Here is a 23936-nt window from a genome sequence, read left to right on the forward strand (position 1 = left end):
GTCAGTTACAATACTAGCGCAGCAATGCGAATAAACACTAGGTTCGTTTTTTTCTGTTAAATTAACCCGTGTGCTTTGCTGGAAAACAATTACGTCCATTGTGGTATGGGTCAGATTGACCCACACAGTTTAAACACATTCAAGACAGTCAAAGATTTAAGTAACAACAGCCCAAACTGTATTTTGTCTTTCCAGACCTTTAAAAAAGAAGAAATACAAGAACATTTGATAAAAATAAAAAAAACTATATTTATGAACTATTTGTTAAACATACTTCCTTCTCACAAACAAGCATTTTCTGTTTGGAACTCATTTTTGAGTGTCTGTGTCAGAGATCTGCTGCTCTTGCATTGAGAAGGAGAAGCTTGGGAAAGCTCATTTTCACCCAAACAAAATTATAAAAATGATACCAGAAAAAGTCAAAACAGAAGCTTTGCCTTCACACAGCCTGTCAGCCCACCCTTGGTGTCCATGTTGTCTTAAATTCAGTCATATTAAACACTCCAAACAGCCTACCCGACTGCTTGGAGGCATCTGAGTGGTCCTAAAGCACATTGTCACCTTGTTTTGTATCACATTCCAATTTATGTTACCTTTATTTAACTAGGCAAGTCAGTTAAGAACAAATTCTTATTTACAATGACGGCCTACCCCGGCCAAACCTTACCCCAGACAATGCTGGGCCAATTGTGAGCCGCCCTATGGGACTCCCAATCCCGCCTGGTTGTGATACAGCCTGGAATCGAAACCAGGGTCTGTAGTGACACCTCTAGCACTGAGATGCAGTGCTTTAGACCACTGCGCCACTCGGGAGCCATTGATAAAACTGTAGGGGACAAAAATCCAATTTCAGAATGGGGGGGACATGTCCCAGTGAAAGTTGCGCCCCTGCTTTAAATATCATCCCTCAAAAATCGCAAAGTAACAAAGTCGTCCAATTTTTTGCGTTCATTTAATGTTCAAAGCATCCTGAATACACCTGACCTGTGTTTAAAAAAACATGTATCCACCCTGGTCATACGCCTAAGCCATGTAAAAACAGTAGAATTGCAGGAAATTCACTTTAAAACAGTAAAATGCCCCCCACCCGTCTAGGGGTTGTGCTCGGGGGCAATGAAATTCACATAGCAAATCTCACTCCAAGCTTTCTTCAAAAGTTGGCAGCGCTGTCTATGTGCAATGCTGGATGCCATGGTTAACACAAACGCAGGACATTGAATGCTACCTGAATTGACTCAGAAAATATAAATAAGTAGGCCTACAGTATCACAGCGAGGTCAAACAGGAGTGTGTGTTAGTCAGATTATCCAGTGTCCACAGCAACACTACTGATTATTCTCTACCCCCAGTGCATGTGGTGTGTACTATGGTCTTAGCCATGTTCACACTAAGCCTCATCTTTTCTCTTTCTCCACATCCAGAGGGCCTGAGGCTTTAGGACCATGACTGAGGACACCCTGGCCTGACACCTGGATATGCCTGGCCCAATCCCAACTGGACCCCGCTACCTCCTACATTCCTGTTGCTGCCTCCACTGGTTATTTTTCCCCCTCAAGTCACTCACTCCCCACACACCCAGAAACTTGAATTCCATTACTTACCACAACGTCTTTATGAAAAGCCATCTGACCATAGGGCTTTGAAGTGTTAGTACTTTCTCTATAGTCATTATGGATATTGTCTGAACCTGCTGGCCATGAATACTGGTATAGCGCTTTCCTTATTGAAATGATGAATAAAGGAAGACTATGCTTTCATTTGCAATTAAGACAATGATGCCCAAGCATTAGGAAATCATTGGAGAAAGAATTCACACTTCCAGTTTGCACTAATCTTTATTTGACTTGCTGTAATACAGAGATACAGACCATATAAAAGCATACATTAAAATAACTGTGTATTTTGTCAGTTATCAGTTATTCCATATCAAGGATAGATGGGGCTGAATGGCAACAACTGCAATGCAACTAATGCAATGCAACTAATTAATCTCATTGGTCCATGACTGTGCAGTCTTGAATATATATGTAGATATGTATGGTCAAAAGACAATACCGCTCCCGTGTCTAGCTAAGAATCCACACCCCCGAAGGCCCAAATTCCTGCCTTTATCCTATCACTAACACACTTACCACAGTACAATGAATGGGAAAAAGGGGGAGACAAAATCTAAGATACACTATTAACAAAAGGAATATATCTCAGTCAGGGAAATATAAATCATAAAGGTATGTACCTAATATTTAATCATATACATTCATATATTTACACACACAGTGCTCTGAATGTTCTGTCTTTTATGCATATATGTCTAAATCAGCTCTAACAGAATGTTTTATTAAACCTTCAAAAGGGACACACACCTACACAATAATGGAAGTTTATCAAAGTAATTGACAGGAAAAGTAATTTACTACATCAATTATAGTAGCAGCCTCTCCCCCTTATTTGCTTAACTGGGGGAATGGGATGGAGAAAAGCTATACTATAGGCAGGGTGGGCCTCAACAGGTTCAATGCATCCCAATGGGCATCCTTTTCCCTGTATAATGCCCTACGTTTGACCAGAGCCCTATGGCCCTTGGTGAAAATTAGTGCACTATGTATAGGGAATAGGGTGCCATTTGGGACACATCCAGTCCATCTGTTGATGAAGCCACATGAAATCAATGGCTGCATATCAATTGTCTATCCAAGCATTAGACAGGTGTAAGTACTGGCTTGAGATACTTTATACCATTATTAAATCCCTGAGATGAGAAGAAATGTGCAAGTCCACACTTTGGGAGAAGGACAATGGATATGCAGCGAATGTTAATGGTCACATAACTTTGAGTCATTAGTAAAAATTCAGTAAAAAAAGGTATTCTGTAAAAGGGCAAATAACTGACAAGTTGTTGCAGTAGTATGTAAGACAATGGATGCAGAGTATAGGTTAATTATGGACTTAGAAAATTGCGGTTAACAGCGCCACACTCAGGCCGAAAACGGAATGTTATATTCTCAGCCAGGCCCGTCTTTTCAAAGCAAATTTAATTATATCTTTATTTGTATTTCTAATGTATTCCAAACACAGGTTGTAACCAGATGATCCCAATAAGTTAGGTAGTAAACGATGCCCCCTCTGGTATGTTCTGTTGCGAACTGTTTGGGACTCGTTGTTTCCCTGTTTAGGACTACTAAAAAAAAAACGAAATGAACTGCAATACATTGGTCTCAAATATACTAGCATAACTAGTCTACACAGAACCACCGCTGACCCATAGCAAAATGACAGGCTATAAATCGTGTCCCGGTGTAACATGTTTAGCTCGGTCCACTGGGGCGTGGCTTACGGAGCGCTCTCTGAAGTAAACGCTCGTATCGTATTTCAACCGATCGAGTTCTCACCACACAACCTTTCCCCGTCATCAATTTGGGCACCCGGCGTGTCCATTTCAGCACCGTATAGTAAGAGTAACCCAGCCAACCTATAGACAAAAAAATCATTCACTATCCCAAGCGCTCCTCTTGGCTGTTGGTGGGTTAGCTAAAGAGAAGACTTATGTATGTTTTTGCTTGTTAGCCGTGTATTTATGTAACTACGGGTGTTATTTGGTTAATTCATTCGTATCCCTTGTAGGTCCAAAATGCCTAACATAAAGATATTCAGCGGCAGCTCTCATCCGGACCTTGGCCAGAAAATTGCCGACCGCCTGGGACTTGAACTGGGGAAGGTTGTGACAAAAAAATTCAGTAATCAGGAGACATGGTAGGTTGTGTTTAAGCAATTGAGATTTTACCGAATACCAGTTATATTGCAAGCAAACGTTAGTTACTTTTGACATGTGTGAATTTTGTAGTAATTGTTTGCTAACGTTAGATAACGGAGAGTTATGTTAGCCCACTTGGCCAATTGAAAGTACGAGTGAGTGGTCGTTGTTGCTAGCTATAGTGGCTAAGATGAGTTTACCACAAACCGGGCATTGGAGTTTAAACAGCCTTTGGCATCTACAAACCTGTACCAGTAGTATCTAGTTAACTAGTTGTGTTGGCAATTTTATATTTACCATCAAATGAGACCGGATAAGGGAAGGAGGCCTCGAACTTCTACTCCCAAAAACCGTTTGGATTGTAATCGTGGGATGTCATTTCAATGACCTTTCATGGGATCGTCACTTGTTGCCACAATGTCAAACCCCGTCTATTTCTAAAATACATAATCAAACTTAACGTTACGCCTAACCTTACATTAAGACCAAACAGCAAATGTACCATTTTTACGATTTCCGATTTTGACGTTGTGGCTGCTATCTAGTGGAAACCCCTTCGTGGCCCTTTACATGTATAAATGGCTAGCAAGCAGAGCGGGCTAGTTAACCTTCTCCCATTAATACAGTCACAGTGAATCACATACCATTCATTGTTCCTCACGTGTGAATACTATGCGCTACTTATGCATGGATGCCGCGTTCACGTGCTATTCGGAACTAAGAAACTCAGAAATTTCTGGTTTGTTAACTGGATGAACGCAGCACGTGTATAACTACAACCAGTTAGCAAGTCTGACATTTCCGAGTTTTTTTTTTTAGTTCCGACTATTACGGGAACGCTGCATGAGACCATGGCATCATTACCTTTCTTCAGGTTGACTGTTGGTGTTTCAAGACAACTGTGAACTCGTACTTCAGAACGGAAAGTAGGAACGCTAGAAAGATGCCGCGTTCAAAACAACTGGAAACTCGAAAAAATACGAGGTCAAATCATGACGTCAGTGATCTTCATGTCGGAAATGCAGAGCTCTATAAATAGTTTTCGAGTTGGATGAACGTTAAAATCGTTTTTTCCCGCGTTCCCAGTTGTTTTGAACGCACTGAAGTCGGAGATATCAGAGTTCCCAGTTTTGAACACGGCAAGAGGCCAGAGTTTCCGATTTGAATTACCTTTAAACGATTTCCCCCCAGTTTTTCCGAGTTCCAGTTGTCTTGAATGCACTGAAGTCGTAGATTTCCGAGGTCCCAGTTGTTTTGAAAGCGGCATTTGGCAAGCTAACTTTACATCCTCCAAGTAGTGGGAATCATTGACTTCTAGCCAATTTGTCAGGCTAAAAGCTTATAATTGTATTACACTACTTCCTTTTGATGCTAGCACCCACACTGACTTTCTAGCAGTAGGAGAAGTTGGTAGGCTATATACTCTGTTGCAACAAATTATTTTCCATCCATCACAGGAGTTGTCTTATCAAACCAATTTAAATTATTTTCATATAACCATATTAATACTTCTGAGTTATACTGTGTTTTACTAGTGTTGTAAAATGATCCTTTTGACAGTAGACATGGGACTTGCTTGCTTGTTGCAGGGGTATAAGTAGCAGGTGCCTTTGACATGTGAAAAGCTTAAGAATATTGTTTACCTGGAGGTTTGTAATAATAGCGCTCATCCTGAGTGTAGGGATAGGGTTATAGGGTTCTTCAATATCCTCTGTTTCTTTTTCAAGTTATGATGTTGGTATAATGTTAGATCACAGAATAGTTGGTAGAGCAGAAATGTATGACTGTGAATATACGGAACATTCATTCATTGAGTTGTAACCATTGACCTGGAAGCCCATGATGCTATGATCTTAATGTTCTCTACCTGTTATGGTCCTGTCACCATGTATAGTCTACTGTCTGACACTGCATGATTTACCCCTGCAGCGTGGAGATTGGGGAGAGTGTCAGAGGAGAGGATGTCTACATTGTCCAGAGTGGTTGTGGTGAGATTAACGATAACTTAATGGAGCTCCTCATCATGATCAATGCCTGTAAGATTGCCTCTGCCTCACGAGTCACGGCTGTCATCCCCTGTTTCCCATATGCAAGACAAGACAAGAAGGACAAGGTGGGGGTGAGGGAAACTTAAATAGTTTGTTCTCTATTCACAGCACCAACACACTACACCAGGGGTTCCCAAACCTTTTTGGCCCACGACCCCATTTTGATATCTAAAAATTATCACGGCCCCAACCATGTGGACATTTTTTGTTGTAATTAACAGGCAATGTTAACTTTGTTTTATTTGGGGCAATGGCAGTCAATTGAAAAACATTCTAATACTATTTCTGATTGTCTTCTCAAATTATCACATACTTTTAATGTGGGGCTATGACAGTCATTTGCAAATTAGTCTGATGTCTCTTCTCACCGCCACTAATGAGATGGGTGTGCTTGATGCATGTCGCGTCAGGAGGCGTGGTCAAAAGTGTGCACCTCATCTCTGCTGTCACATCCAACCTGGATCTATATTTGGTTTTAATGCAGAAAAGATAACTGAATCCAGCTTCACACAGATATGAGCTGGCGAAGGATACCATGAGTTGTAATGCTTAGAGGGAGACGGCAGGTTATTCCCTTTGAGTTGGGAGCGAAAACTCCTACGTTGTCTGCAGCATTCGGTCACATGACCGCTTGATCAGCTGTTCGATTTCACTTACCGGCATGTCAACTGAGTCTGGATTGGGAAGTAGGTCAGAAAGTGCTCTTCCAAGTGTTGGAGGTGAGCAGCCATCACTTGTGTGGGACACTTACTGATTCTGTTATCTGTTAGAAACATGCACAGCTGAGGGAAGGTGTCATGGTTCACTTTGGAAAGATAAGAACTCCTATTCCAATAAGAATTATTTCCTCTGAATCCACTGATTCACTCATCTGTAAAATGTTTTTGTATTTCCCCTGCATGCTTGCGTTCAGTTTCCCAAATATGTCTGTTACATGACAACAGTTCATCTCTCAATGCAAAAAAATCTTTCCAACACTCCATCTCGAAACTGCCAAGCCTTGGTGTGAAATAGAACATTGTCATGCTCTGATCCCATATCTCCACATAGTTTTGCGAACAGGTGTGTGTGCAGTGGATGTAGTTTAATGTAGTTTACAATCAAAGTTACCTGCTGCAATTTATCTCAGAGTTCTGTGCTCAGCTCTTTTGCCGCCAGTTGCTCTCAGTATATCCATATGGGAGAGGGAGACATTCATAACTAGAGTGCAGAGGCTTGCCCTGCCCGCCATAGATTGAGCCCCATCTGTGCAAAAGTTCACCGTTTGAGCCCATGGAATTTGTTTTTCGTCAATATGGCCCACGCAGCACACTGAACATCTCCTCTGCCGTTTTATGCTCTTGAATCGTGAGACAGAGCAATAGGTCCTTGTGAATAGCATTCCCTGACGTGTGTAGCGAACAAAAGTCAATGCGTGGGCATCTCGGCCCTCACAGCTAATTTTCATTTGGAGAGCATAAGCTGGAGAGTTTGTCATTCAGTCAGTTTTCTTTTGATTGCTAGCAATAGCATTAATTCTTAGTTTAACAGTGTTATCTGACAAAGGTATTGATGTGAGTTTCTGCACCTCTGCCTCCCCACACATTGTTTTCACTATATCAATTGTGTCCGGTGACATGAACGTCTCTGCAATAGTGTGTGGTTTCATGTAGCGGGCCTAGCAATTCACAGTGGGAATGAAATTCTCCCGCGACCACCATTTTTAACATCAGGAGACCACACATGGGGCTCGTAACCCCTAGTTTAGGAACCGCTGCTCTGCACTATCAATATCAGTCAGTGATTTGATTTGATTGATCTCAGCAAATATTTGACTGCTTTTCAAAAACGCCCTATTGGACGAACCACTTTGGTTGAATGGACTAACTAGGGTTGCACATTTTGGGGAATATTGAGGTGGAAACTTTCCATGGGAATTAACGGAAATATATGCAAATTATTAATACCATTTCAATTTGGATGATTTTTGCATTGCATATATTTACCATATTATATGGAAACAGAAACATAAGGTAAAATGTTTATCATAAGTAGACATAATTGCAAATTACTAAATCCTTCCAATAGAAAAAGAAAATTGCTATGAATTGAACTTTAATTAAATGAGTTGACTCTTCACATGGGATGATTTCACTGAACAACAAAAGAAAGGGAATATTGAATGATCCATCGCATCTCCCAAAAATGTTTTCAACGTGCATCTGTAAAATGATAACCAAAGCTTTAGTTTCTAGACTGTCTTCCTCTCAGGCTTCCATGTCTTCTCCCTGGACCTCCTCAATGTCCAACTCTTGAACATCAGACTCTGAGGTCTCATCTTCACTGTCACTTTCCAACCTTGTTGAGGATGGCTCAAATTTGCCTGGATGGCCACCAATTTTTCAACCCTTGTATTGGTCAGCCTGTTGCGTGCTTTGGTGTGTGAGTGTTCCCAAACAAGGACCAGTTACGCTCTGAGGCGGCTGATGTTGGTGTGATTTGGAGGATGATGAAGGCAACAGGGGAAAGAGCCTCCGATCCACAAAGTCCCTTCCACCAGGTGGCTGATGAGATATGTTGGCACGACTGCTATATTGCATCTCCATCCCAATGCCCTTGCTTGGAAGTGTACTTCACCAGACTGCCAAGAACCGTGCCCTCATCCAGGCCAAGGTGGCAAGACACGGTAGTGATGACACCATAGGCCTTGTTGATCTCTGCACCAGACACGATGCTCTTGCCAGCATACTTGGGGGTCCAACATGTACGTTGCGGCGTGTATGGGCTTCAGGCAGAAGTCTTCATGCTTTTAGATGTATTTCAGAACTGCAGTTTCCTCTGCTTGGAGCAACAGTGAAGTGGGCAGGGCAGTATGGATTTCTTCTCTTACATCTGCAAGCAGAGTCTGAACATCAGACAGGATGGCATTGTCTCCCTCAATCTGTTCAATGGCTACTGCTATAGGTTTCAGGCTGCTTACCACTGTCTCCCAAAATACATAATCCAGGAGGATCCTCTTGATGGCAGACTGTGATATGGCCATTTCTTGGAGACTGCTTTTATTTATTTTACCTTTATTTTACTAGGCAAGTCAGTTAAGAACAAATTCTAATTTTCAATGATGGCCTAGGAACAGTGGGTTAACTGCCTTGTTCAGGGGCAGAACGACAGATTTGTACATTGATTCCCCGAGCTGACAATCTTGCAACCTTTCGGTTACTAGTCCAACGCTCTAACCACTAGGCTACGCTTCCCCTCCAGGAGACTGTCAAACAGTTAATTATTGTAGTTAATTATTCCTTGCCCACAAACATTTGACCACCCATCAGAGATGATTGCAAAACAGTCTGCTTTCTCTATGATTTGCTTGACCTTCACTTGAACTCTGCATCCAGAAAATGAGAAGATAAAGCATGTCTGGTTGGAGGGGTGTATGCTGGGCGAAGAACATTCAGAAAGCTCTTCCAATACACATTGCCTGTGAGCATCAGAGGTGAACCAGTTGCATACACAGTTCGAACAAGACATTCATCAGCATTTCTGACTACGTTCCTCCATTGAGTCCAAAAAACTTCTGATTCCAGGAGGACCATGAGCTTTTGCTATCGATAAGGTGTCTGATTCATAATTTTCACCTCGAATAGAAGTAGAGGGACTCTTGTCAGAGGTTGCTTGTTGTGAGAGCTGAGGGAACATTATGCACTTGGCCAGATAATTCTGCATCTTTGTTGCATTCTTCACATATGATTTGGCTCAGTATTTGCAAATGTACACAGCTTTTCCTTCTACATTAGCTGCAGTGAAATGTCTCCACACATCAGATAGTGCCTGTGGGATTTTCCTGTAAAGATTAGAAAAAAATGAGTAAAAAAATTATAAAACAACTCCATGTACGGAAATAGTTTAGCAGTTAGATTAAACAACTACTTTCTAAGATATATTTTTTTAAATGAAGCATGTATGGAAACAGGTGAATTAACACTCCTCAGTTAGCAGGCTCAAGCAAGCTAAAACCCACATGGTAGCAAAAACGAACTAGCAGAAATTGTTAACAAGTTAGAAATGATTTAAACACACTTTGCTGTAGGCTACTATTTACTAGTTAACAAAAAATAATGTATGTGATATAAAATATATTCACCCCAGCCAGTATTTTAATCAAAACTTACCAGAAAGCATGTAGTCCTTGACTCAGACAGTGTAGTAGTGTGGGCTAAATAGCATCTCATTTGTGTGCAAGATCTTGAGAATCAGCTGTACATGTGATGGAAGAATGCACTGTGCATGCAGAGGGTTACAATTCCATTGAATTGGGGATAGTTTAACCAAAATATGCCACAAGACCTATAATTAACTTATGTGTACCGCACAAAAATGGTTCACTGTTATAAGCACATTTTTTTTGATGAATTTAAGCAACATTTCCAAAATCCTAGGGCTTAACTTCCCATGAAAAATTTCGGGAAATTTACCGGAAAGTTTCCAACCCTTTGCAACCCTACTGACAAAGCTAATTCAGAAAGGAGATGGGTATTCCTCTTTTATATATATATATATTATATATATATAATTACAGTGGCTCAATGGTCCTTCAGGCATTGTATAAGCATAAAGGTTAACAATGTTTTTCTTCAGAGTCGGGCACCCATCTCTGCAAAGCTGGTGGCCAACATGTTGTCAGTGTCAGGAGCCAATCACATTATCACCATGGACCTGCATGCCTCGCAGATACAGGTGAGCAATCTGGCACATTAGTTGTCTCATTCCATCAGTATATTGCGGTCACTATTGTAGTATTCACAAGTAAGATGTAAAAACTATTAATTAGACTATACTTGTGTTACATACTATAATGAGCCACATTACATTTTCTCCAAAAAGCTGTTGCAAGTAAGGAAGTTTGAGGACACTGACTAATGATCCTGTATCTTATAATGGTTTTGCTCTCTGTATGCCTCTGTAGGGGTTCTTTGATATCCCTGTGGACAATCTATATGCTGAGCCAGCTGTGCTGAAATGGATCAAAGAGAACATCAATGAGTGGAAGAATTGCACCATTGTGTCTCCTGATGCCGGAGGAGCAAAAAGGTAAAGCAGGTACCAATGGGCCTACAGATGCTTCATCAATTCAAAGGGACACATTTTAGTTGTTAGAAATATCAGCACGTTGAAAGGATGATTGTGGATCAATTCATTAACGTGTTTGTTACTTTCACCTCGTTCATTATTACAACCATTTAGTTGTAATAGGCAACAACCTTTTTGATACTGTCATCAGTGCATGCGTTTGCAATTTGGGATTTATCATATAGTAAGAAACAGGTTTATAGTTCTATGTTAATTGTGATGTAACTTTTTGGGGTGAGGTTATGGAACTACAGATGATGTCAATTATTCCAATCTGTGGATTCCCCTTGCAGGGTCACCTCTATAGCAGACAGGCTGAATGTGGACTTCGCGCTCATCCACAAAGAGAGAAAGAAGGCTAACGAGGTGGACCGCATGGTCCTGGTGGGGGACGTGAAGGACAGAGTGGCCATCTTGGTTGATGACATGGCAGACACCTGCGGCACCATCTGCCATGCTGCAGATAAGTGAGTCACTACTGTGTTTTAGCTGCATAGATCTTTACAGAGCAGAGACTGAATATTCAATCTTTAAATGTACTACCGATACTGACGAGCTATTACAATTGTTTAGGGAACTGTCTCTGAAAATATAAATTTGATAGCAAGGTTGTTTACAAACAAAAGGGGGGGAATTCGACCTATTTTAGTTGTCTTTTTTGTTTATCTTTTTTTCCTTCTGGACATCCAGGCTCGTCTCTGCTGGAGCTACAAAGGTCTTCGCTATCCTGACCCATGGGATCTTTTCAGGCCCTGCCATCACCCGCATTAACAATGCCTGTTTTGAGGCTGTGGTTGTCACGAATACCATCCCTCAGGAAGACATGATGAAACACTGTTCAAAAATACAGGTCAGAATAGGGCTGGGCGATATGGAGATCCGTAATATATATTTTTGTACAATAAAGGTAAAATACACTGCATGTCAAACAGTCAGCAATAATCTAATGAATTCAGGGCTTGTGAAATTATACCTAGGCTAAAATATAAGCCGTCCACAACCATAAGACCCACTAATAATTAGTGCTGAGCGACTAACTGAAATGTAGGTTATTTTTTGTTTTTTAAACAACTGACAGATTTTGACTACATTTGTTTGAGTTTCATTTCATTTGTTTTTTTTCTTCCTGTGAGCTCAAGGCGCACGTTGCACAGTTTCTCTACAGATAAATCAGATCCATCCTGAACTGTGTGATGTAGTAGGGAGTTGTAATTTCCAACAGGCCAATATTCTACATACAGTACCAGTCAAAAGTTTGGACACACCTACTCATTCAAAGGTTTTCCTCTATTTGGACTATTTTCTACATTGTAGAATAATACTGAAGACATCAAAACTATGAAATAACACATGGAATCAAGTAGTAACCAAAAAAGTGTTAAATATTTTAGATTCTTCAAAATAACCACCCTTTGCCTTGACAGCTTTGCACACTCTTGGTATTCTCTCAACCAGCTTCACCTGGAATGCTTTTCCAACAGTCTTTAAGGAGTTCTCACATACAGTGAGGGGGAAAAAAGTATTTGATCCCCTGCTGATTTTGTACGTTTGCCCACTGACAAAGAAATGATCAGTCTATAATTTATAATGGTAGGTTTATTTGAACAGTGAGAGACAGAATAACAACAAAAAAATCCAGAAAAACGCATGTAACATTTTTTATAAAATGATTAGCATTTTAATGAGGGAATATATTGGAATCTGATAAGTATGGAAAAAATTCGCAAAATTGGACTCCAGACCAAAGGATTTTCCACCGGTCTAATGTCGGGGCGGCAGGTAGCCTAGTGGTTAGAGCATTGGGCCAGTAACCCGAAAGGTTGCTTGATCGAATCCCCGAGCTGACAAGGTAAAACTGTCGTTCTGCCCCTGAACAAGGCACTGTTCCTCGGTTGTCATTGTAAATAAGAATTTGTTCTTAACTGACTTGCCTAGTTAAATAAATAATAATGATACATGTCCATTGCTTGTGTTTCTTGGCTCAAGCAAGTCTGTGTTTCTTTGCAGCAATTTGACCATGAAGGCATGATTCACGCAGTTTCCGCTGAACAGTTGATGTTCAGATGTCTTACTTGAACTCTGTCACATTTATTTGGGCTGCAATTTCTGAGGCTGGTAACTCTAATGAACTTATCCTCTGCAGCAGAGGTAACTCTGCGTCTTCCTTTCCTGTGGCGGTCCTCATGAGCCAGTTTCATCATGATGGTTTTTGCGAATGCACTTGGAGAAACTTTCAAAGTTCTTGACATTTTCCGGATTGACTGACCTTCATGCCTTAAAGTAATCATGGACTGTTTGTCTTAGCTTATTTGAGCAGTTCTTGCCATGATATGGACTTGGTCTTTTACCAAATAGGGCTGTCTTCTGTATACAACCCCTAACCTTGTCACAACACAACTGATTGGCTCAAACGCATTGAGGAAAGAAATTCCACAAATTCACTTTTAAGAAGGCACACCTGTTAATTGAAATGTATTCCAGGTGACTACCTCATGAAGCTGGTTGAGAGAATGCCAAGTATGCAAAGTTCAAATCCAATTTTATTGGTCACATACACATGTTTAGCAGATGTTATTGCGGGTGTAGCGAAATGCTTGTGTTTCTAGCTCCAACAGTGCAGTAATATCTAACAACTTCACAACAATACGCACATCTAAAGGAATGGAATTAAGAATATATCAATATTTGAACGAGCAATGTCGGAGCGGCATAGACTGAAATACAGTAGAATAGAATACAGTATATACATATGAGATGAGTAATGCAAAATATGTAAACATTATTAAAGTAACTAGTGTTCCATTATTAAAGTGGCCAGTGATTTCAAGTCTATGTATATAGGGCAGCAGCTTCTAAGGTGCTAGTGATGGCTATTTAACAGTCTGATGGCCATGAGATAGAAGCTGTTTTTCAGTCTCTCTGTCCCAGCTTTGATGCACATGTACTGACCTCGCCTTCTGGATGATAGTGGGGTGAACAGGCAGTGGCTCGGGTGGTTGTTGTCCTTGATCTTTTTGGCATTCCTGTGACATCGGGTGCTGTAGGTGTCCTGGAGGGCAGGTAGTTTGTTCCCAGTGATGCTCCACCCTCTGGAGAGCCCTACGGTTGCGGGCGGTGCAGTTGCCGTACCAGGTGGCAATACAGCACGACAAGATACTCTCAATTGTGCATGTTTGAGGGTTTTAAGTGCCAAGCCAAAAAACAATCAGCCTGAAGAAGTGCTGTTGCGCCTTCAGCACACTGTCTGTGTGGGTGGACCATTTCGATTTGTCATTGATGTGTACGCCGAGGAACCTTAAACTTTCCACCTTCTCCACTGCAGTCCTGTCGCTGTGGATAGTGGGGTGTTTCTGCGGTTTCCTGAAGTCCACGATCCGCTCCTTTGTTTTGTTGACATTGAGTGAGAGGTTATTTTCCTGTCACCACACTCCCAGGGCCCTCACCTACTCCCTGTAGGCTGTCTTGTCATTTTTGGTGATCAGGCCTACTACTGTTGTCATCTGCAAACTTGATTGAGTTGGAGGCGTGCGTGGCCATGCAGTCATAGGAGTACAGGAGGGGGCTGAGCATGCACCCTTATGGGGCCCCTATGTTGAGGATCGATGAAGTAGTGGTGTTGTTTCCTACCTTCACCACCTGGTGGTGGCCCGTCAGGAAGTCCAGGACCCAGTTGCACAGGGCGGGCTTCAGACCCAGGGCCCCGAGCTTAATGATGAGCTTGGAGGGTACTATGGTGTTGAATGCTGAGCTATAGTCAATGAATAGCATTCTTACATAGGTATTCCTCTCGTCCAGATGGGATTGTGCAGTGCGATGGCGATTGCGTTGTCTGTAGATCTAAAGGGCGGTAAGCAAATTGAAGTGGGTCTAGAGTGTCCAGTAATGTAGAGGTGATATGATCCTTGACTAGCCTCTCAAAGCACTTCATGATGACAGAAGTGAGCGCTACGGGGCGGTAGTAATTTCGTTCAGTTTCTTTTGCTTTCTTGGGTACAGGAACAATGGTGGACATCTTGAAGCATGTGGGGACAGCAGAATGGAATAGGGAGAGTTTGAATATGTCCGTCAACACTCCAACTAGCTGGTCTGCGCATGCTCTGAGGACGAGGCTAGGGATGCCATCTGGGCCGGCAGCCTTGCGAGGGTTAACACACTTAAACGTCTTACTTACGTCGGCCACGGAGAAAGGGAGCCCACAGTCCTTGGTAGCTGGCTGCGTCGGTGGCGTTGCGTTATCATCAAAGCGGGCAAAAAGGTGTTTGGCTTATCCGGAAGTCAGATGTCCTTGTCTGCGATGTGGCTGGTTTTCCTTTTATAATCCCTGATTGTCTGTAGACCCTGCCACATACGTCTCGTGTCTGAGCCGTTGAATTGCGACTCCACTTTATCTCTACTGGCGTTTTTCCTGTTTGATTGCCTTACGGAGGGAATAACTACACTGTTTTGTGTTCGGCCATATTCCCAGTCACCTTGCCATGGTTAAATGTGGTGGTTTGCGCTTTTAGTTTTGTGCGAATGCTGCCATCTATCCATGGTTTCTGGTTTTGGTAGGTTTTAATAGTCAGTGAGTACAAAATCTAAACATTTCCTAAAGCTCAGTCACTGTATCCGTGTATTTGTCGATATTATTCCGAGGCTGCCCAGAACATATCCCAGTCCATGTGATCAAAACAATCTTGAATTATTTTTAAAAATGTAACCTTTAACTAGGCAAGTCAGTTAAGAACAAATTCTTATTTACAATGACGGCCTACCAGCCAAACCTGGACGACGTGGGCTGATTGTGTGCCGCCCTATGGGACTCCCAATCATGGTATAGCTTGGTATGTATGATATAGCTTGGAATCGAACCAGGGACTCTAGTGACGCCTCTTGCACTGAGATGCAGTGCCTTAGACTGCTGCGACACTCGGGAGCCCTGAGTGAAGCATGGATTCCGATTGGTCAGATCAGCGTTGAATAGTCCGTAGCACAGGTACTTCCTGTTAGAGTTTCTGCCTATAGGAAGGGAGGAGCAAAATTGGGTTGTGATCAGATTTGTTGATGGGAGGGCGGGGGAGGGGCTTTTGTGAAGTTGAGTAGCGGTGGTCCAATGTTTTCTCAGAACGAGTGCTACAGTCAATGTGTTGGTAGAACTTCGGTAGCGTTTTCCTCAGATTAGCTTTGTTAAAATCCCCGGATACAATAAATGCGGCCTCAGGATATGTGGTTTCCAGTTTGCATAGTATCCAGTGTAGTTATTTGAGGGCCGTCGTGGTATTGGCTTGAGGGGGAATATACACGGCTGTGAGTATAACAGAAGAGAATTCTCTTGGCAGTAGCTCTATAGAGATGAGATGACTCATAATTTGAGATGAGATGAACATAATTTACACAACTGAAATATTTTATTAAGGTAATGTGAATACATTAAGTGATAAGCAATCACTACCATCATGGGACTTTAATTGTTTTTTTTATTCTGTGTTACAGCATTCAATCAAACTGATTTATTTACATAATCGAACCAATCTCAAAGCACTAATCGCTCAGCACTACTAATAATTTAATTATTTTATCAAAATAGTTTAACTAGCTTTTTTTTTTTTTCAATAATCACTGATCTGGCTTTCAAGTCAAATGCCTTTTGGTTACAAATTTAACCAGAACCATGCACATTCACTAATAATGACCAACTTAGCAGGCAGTATAGAAAATGAACACTGGCCTCAAACATCTCTCAAGCATAAGCCCACGTGCTAGGGAGTAGCCAGCTAATCTTTATAGTTAAAGTCTAGCTAATTTGGATCAATTTGCTTGCTAACAAGGTAGAACAGTTGAATAATTAACACACCCTTCTGTCAGTCTCCAACTGTTTGAACAGCATGATAGACTATCCACTTTGTTCAGATGTTGAATTCAAGTGGCCTACCTTATTTCTCAGAATGAGAACGAGTTGCCAATTCCTTATATAATTGTTGTTTATGCTCATTGCACATTTTATAAAATAAGTCTGGCTAAAATGCTGCTAGGGGAATCTGCACCTGACAAACTGAGCATTCATTTTCCAGACTCAATATTCATTGATACTCCTGTTTTTCCAGTGTCTGCTCATTGAGGAGTTGAGACACAACCTTTCCAATGATACCCTTTTTAAGTTCTCGTCTATTACAGTAAAATAATTTCTCAATGTGTTTCGGTGTCCATATGACCGATTCTGTTGGACCAAACCTCAAATGCAAATGGAAGTTGAAACCACTTGTCAGAAGGTTTTCTTTAATCTTTGTTGTGCATGGGAGGATGCGTGTGTGATAAGAATGTGCACCATCGCAGAAGTGAAAACAACAAGACCAAAAAGACATGAGAACAAGTGGGCTTAAGCGCTTATACATTAACATTTTTTTATAGAGAGATTCTTGTGATATAGGCGTTTGGAATATCGCACTAAAACATAATTAATTTGTTGAATCGCCCAGCCCTAGGTGCTGAGGCAGGGATTCACACCTAACGCTTTACTGGTTGCAGGGTTTAGGTCACTTGGGGAATTTAAACATTATATTATTTTCTAAAATAATTTAATTGTAGTTCATTTTCTGAACTGTAAGAAATTCACTGAAAGTTGCTGAAGTTTGGACAAATGTTTTGCTTTCACAAATAGCAGATCACATGACACCAGTACAGAGCACACATACCAACCTCCCTCCACTCCATAGCAACCTCTTTAAACAATGTCCAATGATTAGCTAAGCAGCAGGCTGTGAACATCTTCATTTCCATGGCTCAGCATGTTGCCTTAACTACAGTATCTGCTTGATTCATTCTTACTCTGTATTGCATTGTCCTCGCTCTTTACTGTGTTGAAACTACGCTACAGTGTCTTCAGAAAGTACTCCGACCCCTTGACTTTTCCCACATTTTGTTACGTTACAGCCTTATTCTAAAATAGGATTGAAATAATTGTATCTACACACAATACCCCATAATGACAAGGTGAAAACAGGTTTTTAGAAATGTTTGCAAATGTATTAAAATTAAAAACAGATGCCTTATTTACATATGTATTCAGACCCTTTGCTATGAGATTTGAAATTGAGCTCAGGTACATCCTGTTTACATTGATCATCCTTTGTTTCTACAACTTGATTGGTAAATGGGACTTTCCAGAAGGACAACCATCTCTGCAGCACTCCACCAATCAGGCCTTTATGGTAGAGTGGCCAGTAGAGTGGCCACTCCTCAGTAAAAGGAACATGACATCCCACTTGGAGGTTGCCAAAAGGAACCTAAAGACACTCAGACTGTAAGAAACAAGATTCTCTGGTCTGATGAAACCAAGATTGAACTCTTTGGCCTGACTGCCAAGCATCTGGAGGAAACCTGGCACCATCCCTATGGTAAAGCGTGGTGGTGGCAGCATGCTGTGGAGATGTTATTCAGTGGCAGAGGCTGGGAGACTAGTCAGGATCGAGGCAAAGGTGAATGGAGCAAAGTACAGAGAGATCCTTGATGAAAACCTACTCCAGAGCGCTCAGGACCTCAGACTGGTGCGAAGGTTCAACTTCCAACAGGACAACGGCCCTAAGCACACAGCCAATACAATGCAGGAGTGGCTTTGGGACAAGTCTCTGAATGTCCTTGAGTAACTCGGGCTTGAACCCGATCGAACATCTCTGGAGAGACCTGAAAATAGCTGTGCAGCAATGCTCCCCATCCAACCTGACAGAGCTTGAGAGGATCTGCATGGAATAATGGGAGAAACTGCCCAAATACAGGTGTGCCAAGCTTGTAGCTTCATACCCAAAAATACTCTTAAGGCTGTAATCTTTGCCAAAGGTGCTTCAACAAAGTACTGAGTAAAGAGTCCGAATACTTATGTAAATATGATATTTCAGGTTTACTATGCAAAAATGTCAACCTGTTTTTGCTTTGTCATTATGGGGTATTGTGTAGATTTTAATGGAGGGGGGGCTATTTTTATCCATTTTAGAGTAAGGCTGCAACGTAACAAAATGGGGGGAAAAAGTCAAGTGGTGTGAATCATTTCCGAATGCACTGATGTGTGTGTGTGATAGATAGATAGATATCTATCTATTACTGGTGTTTAGTTGACCAATTGTTTTATCTTTGGCGTTTTGAAGTTATCCGTGGGGAAATATTCAATAAGTCTGAGTGAGATTCTGGTTTGTTAATTAGTTTTCTTATTTCAGGTTATTGACATCTCCATGATCTTGGCAGAGGCTATTCGTCGGACACACAACGGGGAGTCTGTGTCGTATCTCTTCAGCCATGTTCCCTTGTAACAACCCCACCCTTTTTCCCGGTGAACCTGTACCAAAGGAGGGATGTCTGGAGCACCACCATCACAGCCCATTCTTTCCCCGTGTCAAGAGAAGGGATGGAAGTAGTTAGTAAATACTCCTACTGTGGGGTAGGCTACTTTTTCCGATATTCTGTTATTGCACTGGCTATCTACAGGTTTGACCTTTTGACTTGTCAAATGCAGATTTGAGTTACTTGGTGTAATAATATGCCAGGTTGTTGTTTCATATAAGCATTGTCTATTGAAAGTTGTAGTTTACATTGCTGCTGACGCCACATTTGAGAGAAACGCTCCAAGATGGCTAGTTCTGTTTTATGAGTTATTTTTTTTTTTTCACTGATATTTTTTTTTATGTTGGGGGGGACTTGGGCCTCCTTGAAAAGTGAAGCTATCCATTTGCATTTCCTAGACAGTATTTTTAGTTTTACGACAAAGGTGCTTTTGGCACAGTTGTTCAAGAATAAAGCATTGTGTATTGTTTACATCCTTGCTTTAGTTAAGCTAGTCTCTTTAGTTGTCTTTATGCTAAATAAGCTTGTTTTTTATGCGATATTCTAGGAAGCGCTTGCCGTTCACAATTCCGTTAGTGTCCTTAATTCTATGCCTTGGCGTGTTGATACCATGATTTAAATATTTAGTTACATGGTTTTATGTAATTGTAATCAAAACATCACTTGCTTGCACACACACTGAGTGTACAAAACATTAGGAACACCTTTGCCCTCAGAACAGTCTCAATTTGTCTGGGTGTGGACTGTACAAGGTGTGATGTGTTCCACAGGGATGCTGGCCCATGTGTGAAGTTTGGCTGGATGTTCTTTAGGTGGTGGACTATTCTAGATACACACGGGACACTGTTAAGTGTGAAAAACCCAGCAGCGTTGCAGTTCTTGACTCAAACCGGTGCATCTGGCACCTACTACCATACCCCGTTCGAAGGCACTTAAATATTTTGGTCTTGCCCAATCACCCTCTGAATGGCACACAATCCATGTCTCAAGGCTTAAAAATCCATTAACCTGTCTCCTCCCCTTCAGCTACACTGATTTGAAGTGGATCTAACAGGTGATCTCAATAAGAGCTAGCTTTCACCTGGCAAGTGTGTCACAGGTGTCAAACTCATTCCACGAGGGCAAAGTGTCTGTGGGTTTTCGCTCGCCTGGCACTAATTGGCAAGGAACTTCCCACACCTGGTTGTCTAGGGATTAATTGAAAGGAAAACACATAAACCTGCAGGCACTAGGCTCTCCGTGGAATGAGTTTGAAACCCCCTAGTCTATGTCATGGAAAGATTTTGTACACAGTGTATACCTAATGAATGTGATTCAATGTCTCGTGCACATCTGCCATCTTTTATTCGTCAAGCAATAAGGCCTTTAATGCATGGAGCTTCTAATGTCGCTGTCACATTCGTTTAGCTTTACTAACCCAAGTATTTTTACGAGGTATTGGAAAGTTCAGCGCTCAAACTCGGGAAACCTTCAGGCTCTCGCCGCTTGGGGTAGCATGCGCCCCTTCAACTTCAGTTCAGTCTTCGTCCATTTAGAAAACAACTGCTTGCGCAGCTCAAAAGCCTGCGTATGTGTAAGGCCTAATATTTTCTCCTTTTGATTGATTATAAAGTATTGTCAGCCATATAACTGTCAAACAAGGCTGTATCTGCGTTAATAACTGGTAAGCGCAATACACTGCAAGGCCGTTATACCCCAGAATCAAATCTTTATGATGTTTTTACTATTTAAATTAGTCCGATTTTTGAGCTGAAATTATAACTCCCTTTTAAAACCGAGCCAACTCTAAGAAAGACATCTGCAGATTGATTTGAGGATCCTTGTTGCCTTATGTGGAAAATGGGCAGGATTTAACATTGCTCCCATGATATGAGATATCCTGCCCTCCACAACATGGATACTTGAAATGGATTTATTGGGTTATGATCTTGGAACAATAAAATGATATCTGTAACTTTGAATTGTTTTCATTATTTGTTATGTTTTTTTATCTATGCAATTCAAAGTGAAACTATGATTGGGGATCTTGTCAGTCAGCAGAGGTCTAAAGTTGCTGTTTTAATATGTATGCCTTATATTCCTTTGCTGTAATAAACCATTTATTTTGGGGTAGATGCATCACACAAAAACAGTGCATGCCTACCACCAAGTAATGAGAGTAAAGTAAGGTGTCCACAGCAGCCATAGTACTAGGGCGGTAGTAGCCTACCTGGCACTGCTGACAAATTCAAAATGAATAGAACAATCTGTAATGGGGAGGGGGGGAATGACTTTGGCGGTGGGCTGACCCCGGTTGTCTACCGTTATCAACTGGCCTTGTGTGGTGAGGCGTATCAAATAATGGCTATCAAACAAAAACACATTGTTTTTACTAATGGTACCATATATTCGATTGTTATACATAGAAATTGCTAGCTACACGTTTTATATCGTTAGAATAGGAGAATGTTAGGTGTGTGTGTGTGTGTGTGTGGTATTACAGTTGAAGTCGGAAGTTTACATACACTTAGGTTGGAGTCATTAAAATTAGTTTTTCCAACCACTCCACACATTTCTTGTTATCAAACTATAGTGTTGGCAAGTCGGTTAGGACATCTACTTTGTGCATGACCCAAGTAATTTTTCCAACAATTGTTTACAGACAGATTATTTCACAATTCCAGTGGGTCAGAAGTTTACATACACTGAGTTGACTGTGCCTTTAAACAGCTTTGAAAATTACAGAAAAGGATGCCATGGCTTTAGAAGTTTCTGATAGGCTAATTGACATCATTTGAGTCAATTGGACCTGTGGCTGTATTTCAAGGCCTACCTTCAAACTCAGTGCCTCTTTGCTTCACATCATGGGGAAATCAGCCAAGACCTCAAAAATAATTGTAGACCTCCAGAAGTCTGGTTCATCCTTGGGAGCAATTTTCAAATGCCTGAAGGTACCACGTTCATCTGTACAAACAATAGTACGCAAGTATAAACACCATGGGACCACGCAGCTGTCATACCGATCAGGAAGGAGATGCATTCTTGTGTAGTCCCGTGTAGCTCAGTTGGTAGAGCATGGTGTTGCAACGCCAGGGTTGTGGGATCAATTCCCACGGGGAACCAGTGCGGAGAAAAAAATGTATGAAATGTATGCATTCACTACTGTAAGTCGCTCTGGATAAGAGCGGCTGCTAAATGACTCAAATGTAAAATGTAGATGCATTCTGTCTCCTAGAGATGAATGTACTTTGGTGCGAAGAGTGCAAATAAATCCCAGAACAACAGCAAAGGACCTTGTGAAGATGCTGGAGGAACAGGTACAAAAGTATCTATATCCACAGTAAAACGAGTCCTATATCGACATAACCTGAATGGCCGCTCAGCAAGGAAGAAGCCACTGCTCCAAAACCGGTATTTAAAAAAAAGTCAGACTACGGTTTGCAACTGCACATGGGGACAAAGATTGAACTTTTTGGAGAAATGTCCTCTGGTCTGATGAAACAAAAATAGAAATGTTTGGCCATAATGACCATCGTTATGTTTGGAGGAAAAAGGGGGACGCTTGCAAGCCGAAGAACACCATCCCAACTGTGAAGCACGGGTGGCAGGATCATGTTGTGGGGGTGCTTTGCTGCAGGAGGGACTGGTGCACTTCACAAAATAGATGGTATCATGAGGAAAGAAAATTATGTGGATATATTGAAGCAACATCTCAAGACATCAGTCAGGAAGTTAAAGCTTGGTCCCAAATGGACAATGACCCCAAGCATACTTCCAAAGTTGTGGCAAAATGGCTTAAGGACAACAAAGTCAAGGTATTGGAGTGGCCATCACAAAGCCCTGACCTCAAGCGTGTGCGAGCAAGGAGGCCTACAAACCTGACTCAGTTACACCAGCTCTGTCAGGAGCAATGGGCCAAAATGCACCTAACTTATTTTGGGAAGCTTGTGGAAGGCTACCTAAAACGTTTTGACCCAAGTTAAACAATTTAAAGGCAATGCTACCAAATACTAATTGAGTGTATGTAAACTTCTGACCCACTGGGAATGTGATAAAAGAAATAAAAGCTGAAATAAATCATTCTCTCTACTATTATTCTGACATTTCACATTCTTAAAATAAAGTGGTTATCGTAACTGACCTAAGACAGGGAATTTTTACTAGGATTACATGTCAGGAATTGTAAAAACTGAGTTTAAATGTATTTGGCTAAGGTGTATGTAAACTTCCATCTTCAACTGGGGTGGCAGGGTAGCCTAGTGGTTAGAGCGTTGGACTAGTAAGCGAAAGGTTGCAAGTTCGAATCCCCGAGCTGACAAGGTACAAATCTGTCGTTTTGCCCCTGAACAAGGCAGTTAACCCACTGTTCCTAGGCCGTCATTGAAAATAAGAATTTGTTCTTAACTGACTTGCCTAGTTAAATAAAGGTAAAATAAATAAAATAAACTGTATATATCTCGGCAAAAAAAGAAACTTTCCTTTTTCAGGACCCTGTCGAATTTACAAATCCAAATAACTTTACAAATCTTCATTGTAAAGGGTTTAAACACTGTGTCCCATGCTTGTTCAATGAACCATAAACAATTAATGAACATGCACCTGTGGAACGGTCGTTAAGATACTAACAGCTTACAGACGGTAGGAAATTGAGGTCACAGTTATGAAAACTGGGGACACTAAAGAGACCTTTCTACTGACTCTGAAAAACACCAAAAGAAAGATGCTCAAGGTCCCTGCTCATC

At 41.4% G+C, this 23936-nt stretch overlaps 1 protein-coding gene across 3 annotated transcripts; it reads left to right on the top strand.

Annotated features, from left to right (window-relative positions):
- Positions 1 to 3357: 3357 nt before the first annotated feature.
- On the top strand, positions 3358 to 21169 carry LOC106567858 (ribose-phosphate pyrophosphokinase 1-like). Of its 3 annotated transcripts, XM_014137686.3 has the most exons (8): positions 3360 to 3519; positions 3622 to 3750; positions 5681 to 5870; positions 10414 to 10512; positions 10742 to 10866; positions 11199 to 11372; positions 11596 to 11755; positions 19092 to 21169. In XM_014137686.3, exons 2-8 carry the CDS (start codon positions 3629 to 3631, stop codon positions 19182 to 19184), a joined length of 963 nt encoding a protein of 320 aa, XP_013993161.1. In that variant the 5' UTR covers positions 3360 to 3519; positions 3622 to 3628; the 3' UTR covers positions 19185 to 21169. The 3 variants fall into 3 exon arrangements, with proteins under 3 accessions (XP_082816526.1, XP_045548228.1, XP_013993161.1); XM_082960400.1 differs by having other exon boundaries at positions 3358 to 3750; positions 5681 to 5864; XM_045692272.2 differs by having other exon boundaries at positions 3359 to 3750.
- The last annotated feature ends 2767 nt before the right edge of the window (positions 21170 to 23936 follow it).

Source organism: Salmo salar, chromosome 13, assembly GCF_965601325.2.
Source record: "Salmo salar chromosome 13, fSalSal1, whole genome shotgun sequence".
In the NCBI taxonomy this organism is placed as follows: Eukaryota; Metazoa; Chordata; class Actinopteri; order Salmoniformes; family Salmonidae; genus Salmo; species Salmo salar.

Coding starts and splice junctions, on each gene's coding strand:
- LOC106567858 (XM_045692272.2), top strand. CDS start 3,629: ATGCCTAACATAAAGATATTCAGCGGCAGCTCTCATCCGGACCTTGGC. Junction 3,751..5,680: donor TTCAGTAATCAGGAGACATG/GTAGGTTGTGTT, acceptor TTACCCCTGCAG/CGTGGAGATTGGGGAGAGTG. Junction 5,871..10,413: donor ACAAGAAGGACAAGGTGGGG/GTGAGGGAAACT, acceptor GTTTTTCTTCAG/AGTCGGGCACCCATCTCTGC.